Source organism: Entelurus aequoreus, linkage group LG27 (genome assembly GCF_033978785.1).
Source record: "Entelurus aequoreus isolate RoL-2023_Sb linkage group LG27, RoL_Eaeq_v1.1, whole genome shotgun sequence".
In the NCBI taxonomy this organism is placed as follows: Eukaryota; Metazoa; Chordata; class Actinopteri; order Syngnathiformes; family Syngnathidae; genus Entelurus; species Entelurus aequoreus.
The window spans coordinates 18,265,083-18,278,612 of record NC_084757.1 but is presented as its reverse complement, the minus strand read 5'-3'; the positions used below and the strand labels follow the sequence as shown (position 1 = coordinate 18,278,612).

Here is a 13,530-nt window from a genome sequence, read left to right as displayed (position 1 = left end):
ACAAGTGAATGCAAGCACACTTGATCAACAGCCATACAGGCCACACTGAAGGTGGACATATAAACAACTTTAACACTGTTACAAATATGCGCCACACTGTGAACCCACACCAAACAAGAATGACAAACACATTTTGGGAGAACATCCGCACCGTAACACAACATAAACACAACAGAACAAATACCCAGAACCCTTTGCAGCACTAACTCTTCCGGGACACTACAAGGTGTGTGGGTGTATGTGTGTGTGTGTGTGGGGTGGGGGGAAGGTGGTAGGGGGTAGGGGGTTGCGGGGGGTGTATTTTGTAGCGTCCCGGAAGAGTTAGTGCTGCAAAGGGTTTTGGGTATTTGTTCTGTTGTGTTTATGTTGTGTTACGATGCGGATGTTCTCCCGAGATGCGTTTGTCATTCTTGTTTGGTGTGGGTTCACAGTGTGGCGTATATTTGTAACAGTGATAAACTTGTTTATACGTCCACCCTCAGTGTGACCTGTATGGTTGTTGATCAAGTATGCCTTGCATTCTCGTTTGTGTGCGTACAGAAGCCGCACATTTCTTGTGACTGGGCCGGCATGTTGTTAGAATGGATGAAAAGCGGACGTGACGACAGCTCGTAGAGGACGTTAAAGGCAGGGCCTTTAAGGCACGCTCCCAAGACTGTGGTCCGGGTGGACTACGAGAGAATGGATTTTCGGGAGGGGCAATTCCCGGGAAATTCGGGAAGGTTGGCAAGTATGCGCTGTGTGCGCACAGTTTGCTGAAAAACTCAGCGTACTTGGCGCTGAGTTAAGACGGCGATTTGGCGACTTTGATGGTCAGAAATGTAGATTTGAACTACTTAGTAATCCCTTCGCAGTTGATGTGGAAAAAGCACCAATTAACCTCCAAATGAAGCTGATTGAACTCCAGTGTGATGACACGCTGAAGTCAAAGTATGATGCTGTTGGCGCCGCACACTTTCCACAATTCATCCCTGACACAATGCCTCAGCTCCGCACCCAAGCTGCTCCAACTGCTCCATGTTCGGCAGCACTTATCTATGTGAACAACTTTTCTCCTCAATGAAGATGACGAAAACGTCTCACAGGATACGTCTGACTGATGAACACCTTCATTCGATAATGAAGGTTGCCTCAGCTCAAAGCCTGAGCCCCGACATTAATGAACTAGAATCCAGGAAAAGATGGCAGGTATCTGGCTTGGGCACATCAGATTAGATCAGTGTGTTGCAAACTGAGCAGTTTAAAGTCCTGAATGGTTGGTTAATTCATTGTTATTTTATTTTCAAATGTATTAGCCTGTGGAAAAAGTTAATGTTGATATTTACCTCAGAAGGCTGCAAATAGAAAAGAGGCATTACATTTTTATTGAAATTGTATTTGATATGCCATTGATATTTTTTAATTATTATTATTATTATTTGAAACTCGATTTTGCATGTCACTATAAAGTTATATAAGCCTTGCTTGTCCAATATTCAATGCAAAACTTGTTTGGGTCCCTATTAAAAGATTGATTTGTTCAACCTTGGCCCGCGGCTTTCTTCAGTTTTAAATTTTGGCCCACTCTGTATTTGAGCTTGACACCCCTGATCTAACCACTAGGCCACTGAGCAGGTACAAAATAGATGAATTTAGGTGTACAAAACTATATAATTGTGTGAATGCTCCATAGCATTCACACGATTATATTGGAAAAAAAAAACCCCATCCTAATATCATGATGTGTCTTGTTGCTAAATAATCAAATGGAAGTTTTACAAGAATACTACAAGAAAAAAAGGGCCAGATAGTTGTCATTTTGCAAGAAAAAGCTCATAATATTGTATACATAGAATCATATTATGAACTATTAAAAATATTTGCTGAAAAAAAATACAAACATGACCCTATTTGTATTCCTATTTTGCTAAAATATAGTCGAAATGTTGATTGAAAAACATTTTAAGAGAATACAATTGGAATATTACAAGATGATGTTAGGGTAATTTGTGAGGGAAGAAAATTACAATTCATGCAAATAACGTGGCCATATAACAATATAACAAAAAATGTTGATGTTGCCGAAGAATAAACAGAAATATAACAAGAAAAAAAGGCAGAAGTCAGTGACGAATAACATTTTTGTGAGAAAAAAACTCATGATTCATAAGTGTAATGTAATATTAATAAAATTAAAAAACATGAACATCCATCCATCCATTTCCTACCGCTAGTCCCTTACTGAACTCTAACTTATAATAAAATAATTCACCCCTATACAGTATCCTACCCTAATACCCTACTGTGCAATATTACCCTTCGAGTGCAATACATCCGACACTGCTTGTTATTTATTACTCCGGTACTCTTGTCTTGTTCTGTATATTGTACAGTATTTTGTATTTGTATAGTGTTTTGTATATTGTACAGGATTGCTTATTATTTTTATTGGATATGAGTCTGTTTATTTAAATTCTTAGTTTTATCTTTATTACCTCTTGTGTAATTTATTTTTATCCCATATTTGTTCCCACTACCGCACCTTAAATTGGAGTCCTTAATCTCGTTATATGCAAATATAATGACAATAAAGTCCATTCTTCTATTCTATTCTGCAAGGATTTTCTTGTTTTTACAAATTTACGGCATTAAAGTTGTAATATTACATGAAAAAAGTTAGAATTGGATGAAAAGTAAAATCAGATTTTTTTCTATAAAAACTCACAGTACTATAAAAAGTGATATGACTCCATCTAGTAGTATGTCAAAGAATCACTTGATTAAAGTACAGTGTTTTATTTTTCTCCAGTCAAATACGGTGTTACTGTTCAAACTGTGTGTAATATTACAGTGGGCAAAAATAGATGAATAAAACCTCTGCCTTGTTTTTAGTGAACACTTATACCTACTACGCTACTGTATTTTGATGACGGTCATTGTGGTGGTGCTTGGAGAGCCGAGTATATTCTGAGGTGGTACTTGAGAGCCACTGGTATAGAAATTAAACATGATTTTTTTTCTAAATATTTGTATGGACATTTTGTGAAAAGAAAAAAAAGTTACAAGAAAAGAACTCAATACATTTTGTATGGATATTTTATTCAATGAGAATAAAGTTTAACAATACGATAAAAGCCTCAATATTATGACAATAAATAAGCAATATTACAAGCTTTTAAAACAAAATAAAAACTGATAATTGTGTGGGAATGATAACAAATTGAGAATAAAGCTGCAATATTACAGGAAAAAAGTTTCTTAAAATAAAAGGAGTAATATTGCTACAAAACCACAATAATTAATAAATTCTAAGAACCAAGAGCTTTTTTCTTGAATTAACTTATGTTTTTTCGCTATTTTCCATGTAAAATTAATTCCAAAAGACTCTTGAAAGAAGATGACTTGCATTATATTATGAGCAGATGATAAAATGATGTCAGCAAAAAGTAACAAACACTTTTCCAGCCATCCACAGTTCAGTGGGAACTGCTGACTTGTGGACACTTTGTCAGGGTGTAATTCCTTGCTTCTTGTCTTGTTTAATAGATGTCATCAGTGTTTGAACCCCACAGTACCATTCCACACGTCTCATTCTGGTTATTGCTTCCTGCCAGTGGGAGCTTCTTACAGGCTGAGGTGACGAAGTGTTGTTTACATGTCAACACCGCTGCAAAATGGAAAAAACAAAGCCAGTTCTGAACGGCGGACCTAAACGAGAAGTAAAAGTACGCAAGACAAGACAACAGCAAACAATAAAACTAGAACCTTCTCCGTCAAAGCCCGGAAACAAAAAGTTTTTAAAAACAAGAGTCATTTTAGGAAGTTGGGGTCAAGACACACAAGACAAGAAAATAAAAGTAAAAAGAGATACAAAGGGATTGCTATTGTCCCGGTGGTGCCTGGCAACAGTTTGGCAGGCCTCGGAATTGACTATGATACAAGGGGGCGGAGCCAAAAGGTAGGACATGACTTTATGAGGGAAAGGTGGGAGGAGTAATAAATAGGAAAAGAGGAATAGGAGGGAAAGGGAGGCGATTTTGTTTTGGTTCAGACTTGGCCTTGGTTTTGGTCGTGGTGGTGACCTCCGTCTCGGTGGCCGTGTCGCTTGTGCTTCCTGCGCTCCCGTCTGCCCTTGTGCTGGTGCTGGTGCTGGTTCCGGTGGTGGTGGCGCCGGTATCGGTGGGCCCGTCGAGCTGGTGGAGGGAGGACCCAGGTCAATACAATTCCATCTTTGATAAAGTACCTGTCAGAATAATTGTATCGAAGTTATCACAAAATGTTGTGTTTCAATGAGTTCCCGGCGAGCACACAAAAGCTGTCTTTGATCTTACCACTCAAAAGGCTTGTAAAACTCCACTGTGTAGGATGGGAAGCGACATGAAGGTGTTGGTTTCTTTGATGTATTGTAACCTAGAGGAATATTTTGTCTTGACCCGAGATCTACAAAGCGGAGAGGAAGCAGGGCCCTACAGGCACCCTTTCTTTGAACTGTTTTGTGATAAGGGCGACGGCTGTTTACGACCCTCCTCTCCCATTAGAAACAGCTGTTGCCATGTAATCAGGGAAAGTCCAAATAAAAGAGGAGGCGTACAATCTTTCGTCAGAGCGTGGGTTACCATGACCACTGTGCCCTTGTCTATGTGTTTCTCCTCAATTGAGCTAAATTGAATTCTGTCTCTGTGTAATTCCTTGCTTCTTGTCTTGTTTAATAGATGTCATCAGTGTTTGAACCTGACAGTACCATTCAAATCCAGAATGTTTTTATTGTTCTACCACCTGGTTAACTTATTTTTACATTTACATGTCATAATTAAGACTGCTAAAAAGTAATCGACTCCCCTTTATGTCTTCATTAAGATTAAGATTAAGATTAAAGTACCAATGATTGTCACACACACACTAGATGTGGTGAAATTTGTCCTCTGCATTTGTCCCATCCCCTTGGGGAGCAGTGGGCAGCAGCGGCGCCGCGCCCGGGAATCATTTTGGTGATTTAACCCCCAACTCCAACCCTTTGTTGCTGAGTGCCAAGCAGGGAGGTTATGGGTCCCATTTTTATAGTCTTTGGTATGACTCGGCTGGGATTTGAACTCCAACCTACCGATCTCAGTGTCATTGTGACAGTTGGATTGTTTCTACGTGACTATTCATTTTGGTTATTCTATTTTTTGCGCTTTATGACAGTTAAGAAGAAGTTACTTTTAGCAACTTCAAGTACCTGTGAGGCATTTTTTGATTCATCTTATAAAATTATAGACTGCAAAGCCAATGGTGAGGTTTTGATGGTGACAGTTTGACACTGGAACATATTATTTCTGTTAAAATGATTCCCTGTTGTACAAACCCCAAAACCAGTGAAGTCGGCACATTGTTTAAATGGTTAATAAAAACAGAATACAATGATTTGCAAATCCTTTTCAACTTATATTTAATTGAATAGACGGCAAAGACAATATATTTATTGTTCGAACTGGAAAACGTTGTTAATTTTTGCAAATATTAGCTCATTTGGAATATGATGCCTGCAACATGTTTCAAAAAAGCTGCCAAAAGTGGCAAAAAAGACTGAGAAAGTTGAGGAATGCTCATCAAACACTTATTTGGAACATCCCACAGGTGAACAGGCATGAAATGCTCAGTCATTCACAAACAAGGATGGGGCGAGGGTCACCACTTTGTGAACAAATGTGTGAGCAAATTGTCCAACAGTTTAAGAACAACATTTCTCAACAAGCTATTGCAAGGAATTTAGGGATTGCACCACCTACGGTCCGTAATATCATCAAAAGTTTTAAAGAATCTGGAGAAATCACTGCCCGTAAGCGGCAAGGCTGTGAACTTCGATCTCTCAGGCGGTACTGCATCAAAAAGTGACATCAATGTGTAAAGGATATCACCACATGCGCTTAGGAACATTTCAGAAAACCACTGTCAGTAATTATAGTTCGTCGTTACATCTGTAGGTGCAAGTTTGAACTCTACTATGCAAAGCGAAAGCCATTTATCAACAACACCCACAAACGCCGCCGGCTTCGCTAGGACCAAACTCATCTGAGATGGACTGATGCAAAGTGGAAAAGTGTTCCACATTTAAAATTGTTTTTGGAAACTGTGGACGAACTGAGGAAAAGAACCATCCGGACTGTTATAGGTGCAAAGTTCAAAAGCCATCATCTGTGATGGTATGGGGGTGTATTAGTGCCCAAGACATGGGTAACTTACACATCTGTGAAGGCACCATGAATGCTGAAAGATAGACACGGGTTTTGAAACAACATATGTTGCCATCCAAGCAACGTCTTTTTCATGGATGCCCCTGCTTATTTCAGCAAGATAGTGCCAAGCCACATTCTGCACGTGTTACAACAGCGTGGCTTCGTAGTAAAATAGTGCAGGTACTAGACTGGCCTGCCTGTAATCCGGACGTGTCTCCCATTGAAAATGTGCGGTGCAATTATGAAGCCTAAAATACCACAAAGACTGTTGAACAACTTAAGCTGTACATCAAGCAAGAATGGGAAAGAATTCCACCTGAAAAGCTTAAAAAATTGCTCTCCTCAGTTCCCAAACGTTTACTGAGGGTTGTTAAAAGGAAAGGCCATGAAACACAGTGGTAAAAATGCCCCTGTGCCAACTTTTTTGCAATGTGTTGCTGCCATTAAATTCTAAGTTAATGATTATTAGCCCAAAAAAATTACGTTTCTCAGTTCCAACATTAAATATTTTGTCTTTTCAATTAAATATAAGTCTAAAAGGATTAGTAAATCATTGTGTTCTGTTTTTATTTACAATTTACACAACGTGCCAACATCACTGGTTTTGGGTTTTGTAAATTTAAAAATGCAATGAAATGTACAGTATATACATATTATAATAGGTTGCATTATTCTTGTAAATATGTTGTTTTTTGGCTGGGCAAAATCATATGATAATACAAACAAAAAAGGTAATTAAAATATTTAACATTATTATATTATATATTTAGTATTTAATATTCTAATGTAGGGAAGTGAATCTTACAACGGTGCCTATTCGATTTAAAGTCAATTCATCATTCAAACCGATTCTGGCAACACTATTTGGTATATCAATTACAATAAAACTTTTCAAAATAGATTGCAGGTTACAAAAACTCCTCCTTTGGCTGCTGATTTATGGAGTATTGACACAAGTAAGCCCAGAGATGGCCTGAAAATGTATTTAAAGATAAATTCTTAGACAATGTCAATTAATTCAGAATCATATTAAATAAGAATCACAATTCAAACTAATGTTGAGGATTGAAAAGCGATGATGTCAAGAATACTTTCCACTACACTGAGTATTAGATAAATATTACAATCCCTATATTATATTCAGTAATGCCAGCTACCCATAAGCTTGTTTCTGGGCTGTACTGTTAAATGAACTCTTTTCCTATTCTGGGAAAAAATAAATTATTGTCTGCAGTGAACGATAAGAACAATATTAAAAAAAAACAAAAGCAACTCAGTCCAAAGATAAAGAATCTAATTCACTTCTAGACGAAGGCGCCATTAATTTTGTCCCCATCGGTGAAAGTTATTCCAGTTGAATATTAATGCAGCCTTTATCTATCCTTTGAAGAGCAGCCTCAATAATTAAACTGAAAGGTTACCTGAAAACAGACACAATATAAAGGGTAAAAAAATATATTTGGGACAAAAATAATGTTTATTTGAAAGCTCATAATAATAATCTTTGAAAAAAGTGAGTCTTGGCGTGTCTTGTCATGAAATGAACAATTGTTTCAACTTTTTAGACTTTAAAAGGTAACAATAATAACTACCACACAGTAGTTACCATATCCTATATGACAGCTGCTTCGCAACATTTTTGGGCACCATATGTTGTTAGGAGAAAACATTTTCCAAAGATAGCCTTGTTATTTCTCTTGCCAATTAAAAACAACAACAAAATCCTGCCAAATGGCAAATTATTTCTTTACATTTCAAAGATTTCAAGCTAAGGACTCTATAAAAAAACTGAACAAAACATTCTAATATTCAAGTAACAAATCTTACATTTTACAGACAATAAACAGTAAAAAAAATCTGGAACAATCCACACAATTGTTTTAAACAAATAAATAAATACTAAATTATAACAATATTTGTCATGATCTCAGAGGATAGTTATCATTAGTTTCTTGTATTTTGTATAATTTCCTGTCCAGCACCCTTTTTTTTGTTCCACTTCCTGTTTGCCTCCATTTACTACCACTCCCCTGGTCTGATTTGGCACTCAGGACACGCCTCTTCCTGGTGCCAACCAGGATGTTTTACTTTGCACACTTCCCACCTGCACACCATTTTTTTTGTTTTACCTGCGTTCAAGTTAAGTTAAGTTAAAGTACCAATGATTGTCACACACACACTAGGTGTGGTGAAATTTGTCCTCTGCATTTGACCCATCCCCTTGTTCACCCCCTGGGAGGTGAGGGGAGCAGTGGGCAGCAGCGGTGCCACGCCCGGGAATCATTTTTGGTGATTTAACCCCCAATTCCAACCCTTGGTGCTGAGTGCCAAGCAGGGAGGTAATGGGTCCCATTTTTATAGTCTTTGGTATGACTCGGCCGGGGTTTGAACTCACAACCTACCGATCTCAGGGCGGACACTCTATCAATAAATGGGTTATACTTGTATAGCGCTTTTCTACCTTCAAGGTACTCAAAGCACTTTGACAGTATTTCCACATTCACCCATTCACACACACGTTCACACACTGATGGCGGGAGCTGCCATGCAAGGCCCTAACCAGCACCCATCAGGAGCAAGGGTGAAGTGTCTTGCCCAAGGACACAATGAATGTGACTAGGATGGTAGAAGGTGGGGATTGAACCCCAGTAACCAGCAACCCTCCGATTGCTGGCACGGCCACTCTACCAACTTCGCCATGCCGTCCCTTATGATCGCGGTAGTTGTGGCCCCAAGATGCGGAAAACAGCAGACGACGTACAGTACAGGTAAGAAATGTATTTAGTTCTCAAACACTTAGGACGAGTGCAGCAGGGAAGTGCACAGGAAGCATATCGAACCTTGACAACAGATTGCAAACAAACAATTACAATGATCCGGCCCATTCTGAATGGCAGGGCTGGCATATGAAAAAGATTGGTATCCCGGTACAGGTGTTTGAGTTTGAGTTTGAGTTTGAGTTTATTTCAAACATGCAAGCATACAACATGATACATCACAATTTCCAGTTTCTTTTCAACATGTTCGAAAAGGAGTAGGAAGAAGCAGAGCTTATTTAATCCTACCCCTTTTCTTTACATAACAGTTGCAAAACTTTTTGTTCACTTCCTGTTCACAATTTTTTCACAATAAACTCCATAAGTAATCACAATAAAAATAAATAAATAAATAATAGTAAGAATTGAATAATAATAATTGGTGAAGTAAGTCATATTTCATGTGATGAGATAAGTAAGATTACTTTAAGAATGAATGAATGGATGGATGAAATAAATTGAGAATGTTTGTCATGGTTCTTCTTCTTTGTACTTTGTAAACACTTTAAGTTTGAAGAGTTTCTTGAAGTGTATCATATTAGTACATTGTTTGATTGCTTTGCTTAATCCATTCCATAATTTAATTCCACATACTGATATACTGAAGGTCTTAAGTGTTGTACGTGCAAACAAATGTTTTAAATTACGTTTTTCTCTAAGATTATATTTCTCCTCTTTTTTTGAGAAGAATTGTTGTATATTCTTGGGTAGCAGGTTATAGTTTGCTTTGTGCATAATTTTAGCTGTTTGCAAATTCACTATGTCGTGGAATTTCAGTATTTTTGATTCAATAAATAAAGGGTTTGTATGTTCTCTATATCCAACATTATGTATTATTCTAACTGATCTTTTTTGTAACACCGTTAATGAATGAAGTGTACTTAAAATTATTTATATAGTATTTAAAAAAAAAAAAATATATATATATATATTTTTTTACATAAATAAATACAATCATGTGTGCTTACGGACTGTATCCCTGCAGACTGTATTGATCTATATTGATATATAATGTATATATTGTGTTTTTTATGTTGATTTCATAAAAAAAAAATATAAACAAATTTTTTTTTTTTTTTTTTTTAATTTCTTGTGCGGCCCGGTACCAATCGGTCCGCGGACTGGTACCGGGCCGTGGCCCGGTGGTTGAGGACCACTGCTTTAGAGTAGTCAATGTACAGCGTGGTTACTTTCCACTCAGTCAACACATAATTAGCTGGCACCAAAAAGTCAGTACACTACAGAATGTTCCATGATGACATCACTGGAGACCTTCTGGGCCACTCCAATACAATCACAATCAGCTTCCCCAGCATGACATTTTAAATCTTGGAGGTGTGTTTGGCCTCTTATCATGTTAGAAAACTGGCATGCGACCTAGTTTCTGGTTCAGAATGTCACAGTACATGTTGGAACTCATGAGTGCTGGCAGCACTCACACAGCCTCAAACCATGATTAGAGTAGACAATTATCTGGCAACCCACTTGTGTTGTAAGATATTTACACAATAATGGCTTAGTGTTGGCTCGGTTTTCAGTTGACTCAATTGTTAGCTGACTTTTTAGAAATATATATATATATTTACGATTTTAGATGCATAAAAAAAGACATGTGTTCTTGTCCTGCATAAGGATTGTGAATTATAAACATTTATACATCTATTTCCAATTTTTGCGTATTTCCTGTACGACTGATCTGCTGATATGGGCAGAGAGGAGAAAAGTTCCCACCGTGATGTCATCCAACCCCAAATCTATGGAAATTGCTGAAAACATTTTAAGCGGAATTTTTAAAATGGCCGTCTGAAATTGTGGCATCTTGAGCATGTTTAGAGGGTATTTTCACATGCTTTGCGGATTGGAAATTCAAAACCCCAAACCAGTGAAGTTGGCACGTTGTTTAAATCGAATACCATGATTTGCAAATCCTTTTCAACTTATATTCAATTGAATAGACTGCAAAGACAAGATATTTAAAGTTCGAACAGAGAAATGTTATTTTTTGCAAATATTAGCTCATTTGGAATTTGATGCTTGCAACATGTTTCAAAAAAGCTGGCACAAGTGGCAAAAAAGACTGAGAAAGTTGAGAAATGCTCATCAAACACTTATTTGGAACATCCCACAGGTGAACAGGCTAATTGAGAACAGGTGGGTGCCATGATTGCGTATCAAAGCAGCTTCATTCACAAACAAGGATGGGGCGAGGGTCACAACTTTATGAACAAATGCGTGAGCAAAATGTTGAACGGTTTAAGAACAACATTTCTCAACGAGCTATTGCAAGGAATTCATGGAAATCACCATCTACGGTCCGTAATATCATCATCAAAAGGTTCAGAGAATCTGGAGAAATCACTGCACGTGAGGTCGAAAACCAACATTGGTCTCCTCAGTTCCCAAACGTTTACTGAGTGTTGTTAAAAGGAAAGGGCATGTAACACAGTGGTAAAAAGGCCCCTGTGACAACTTGTTTGCAATGTGTTGCTGCCAATAAATTCTAAGTTAATGATTTATTACAAAAAAAATGAAGTTTCTCAGTTCGAACTTTAAATATCTTGTCTTTGCAGTCTCTTCAATTGAATATAGGTTGAAAAGGATTTGCAAATCATTGTATTCTGTTTTTATCAGTGTTGGGTTAGTTACTGAAAACCAGTAACTAGTTACAGTTACTAGTTACTTTATTTCAAAAGTAACTCAGTTACTAATTTAGTTACTTACAACAAAAAGTAATGCGTTACTTTGAAAAGTAACTATTTAGTTACTTATATATTTTTATTTTTATTTTTTTAAGGCCCCCTTTAATGCCCTTTTAGCCTTCATTTCAGTACTGTTATTGCACTGGAGAATAATACAATCTGTTGATCAACTTGACATGCATTTGCATCACTGAACTCTGCTAAGCAATGTGGTCTACATACAACACACAAAGACAAAGATATGTTTCAAAGGGACAATTTGTTTCAGGCCAGAACAAATTGACACAACTATTTTAAAAAGCTGCAACATAACATACATAAGTAACAAACAGCATAATAACAACATAGCTGTAAACCAAGGAAGGCACACACTACATACACAAAGCCTAACCAGGCGTTTTTTTCTCTCAAGGAATTCTGAAATAAAATCATGTCTGAAGCCCAGAACACTCTACACATTTCCCCAGTTTTAGTTTAGAGATAAGGAAAGATTGGCCTGGCCCACTAGGATCCCTCTTTAAGTTTGTGAACTTTATAGTCTATACATTTAGAGTGATGTGATAATCAAACACTCTAGAAGTCTAGAATGAAAGAGCAACAGTATATAAGAGAATTGACAGAGTGTGTGTACCTTCAGTGCTGAATGATGAGCAGAGGCAGAGTTTGGAGTGTTTTCTTTAGCTCGCTTTCCATGTTTATGTACTCACTGTCCAGGTGCCATTTGATGCCCGGTATCATGCTAATTAGCTGCCTGAAAGCGGGTGACTTCACTGTAGAAATAGCCTGCATGTCTCCTAGCACACACGCTGCAATGGCTCTATCAATGTTGTCCTGGCTAGCAGTGCCTCGTTAAAATCCAGCCGCTGTTGCTTAGGAGGTGAAGTGTGTCTCTCTTTACTAGCTTCGTCGAAGCATGTTGCTTTTGTAGATTTGAATTGCTAGTGTAGGATCTTTGATCCAAGACACAACTTACATTTAACTAAAATGCTCTTTTTTTTGTGGTCGACAAAAGAAAAGTAGTGAGAATATCTCCATGTTAAGAAACTCGGCTTCGCCATGTCTTGTTAGTAAACACAGACACGCCCCCTCCCACACACACACACACAGAGCGCGCCTCTTCTGCAGTGCTCCAATAAAACACTCAGATCTTCTCAGTTCCTAGCTGATACCACATAAAAAAATTACGTAAAATAACGCAGTAACGCATCATGTAGTAACAGTAACTGAGTTACTGAATATAAAAAATAACGCCTTAGATTACTATTTACCGCCGAAAGTAACGGCGTTAGTCCCAACACTGGTTTTTATTTACGATATACACAACGTGCCAACTTAACTGGTTTTGGGTTTTGTGCAATTGGATAGGGTTTAATCATGGATACAATGAAACAATTCAGCATATAAAGTCAACGTGTTTTTCCATCTGGTACCTTAATATAAGTTTTGAAATCCCCTAAAACTCACACTTTGTGCAGATGATTTTCGGCTTGTCCCACTTGCCGTTGGCGCGACACTTAGCCGTGGGTACGTGGCGTTGCTGGAAGCCGTTGGCACACTGGTAGCGCACCGTGGAGTGAATGTCGTAGTGGGTACGCTTGCGACCGATCAGGAAGGCGTTGTCCACTTGAGGAGGGGCGCCGCACAGCACTGGAGAGTAAAATAAACCATTTTTCAGCACAATTAGTACTCATTTGAGGCAATTGCACAAAAATACAGTATATGGTCACACAGTACACAACCTCTCTTAATGACATAATCCTTGTCCTGAAACAGCAAAACAATGTCATTAACTTTGATTAATTCCCCAGATTTTCAGTTTAA

General features: G+C 37.8%; 1 protein-coding gene across 14 annotated transcripts in view; it reads right to left on the bottom strand.

The window, feature by feature from the left end:
- Positions 1–3,084: 3,084 nt before the first annotated feature.
- Positions 3,085–13,530, bottom strand: part of ncanb (neurocan b) — a 567,283-nt gene continuing 556,837 nt past the window's right edge. For 13 of the 14 annotated variants that reach the window (XM_062039081.1, XM_062039087.1, XM_062039082.1 and 10 more), the window contains 3 exons: positions 13,174–13,356; positions 4,033–4,172; positions 3,085–3,646 (listed from right to left, as the gene is read on the bottom strand). In XM_062039081.1, coding sequence (XP_061895065.1) covers positions 3,638–3,646; positions 4,033–4,172; positions 13,174–13,356 — 332 coding nt within the window. In that variant the 3' untranslated portion in view covers positions 3,085–3,637. The remainder of the gene's footprint in view (positions 3,647–4,032; positions 4,173–13,173; positions 13,357–13,530) is intronic. The other variant, XM_062039079.1, reaches the window with a different exon arrangement.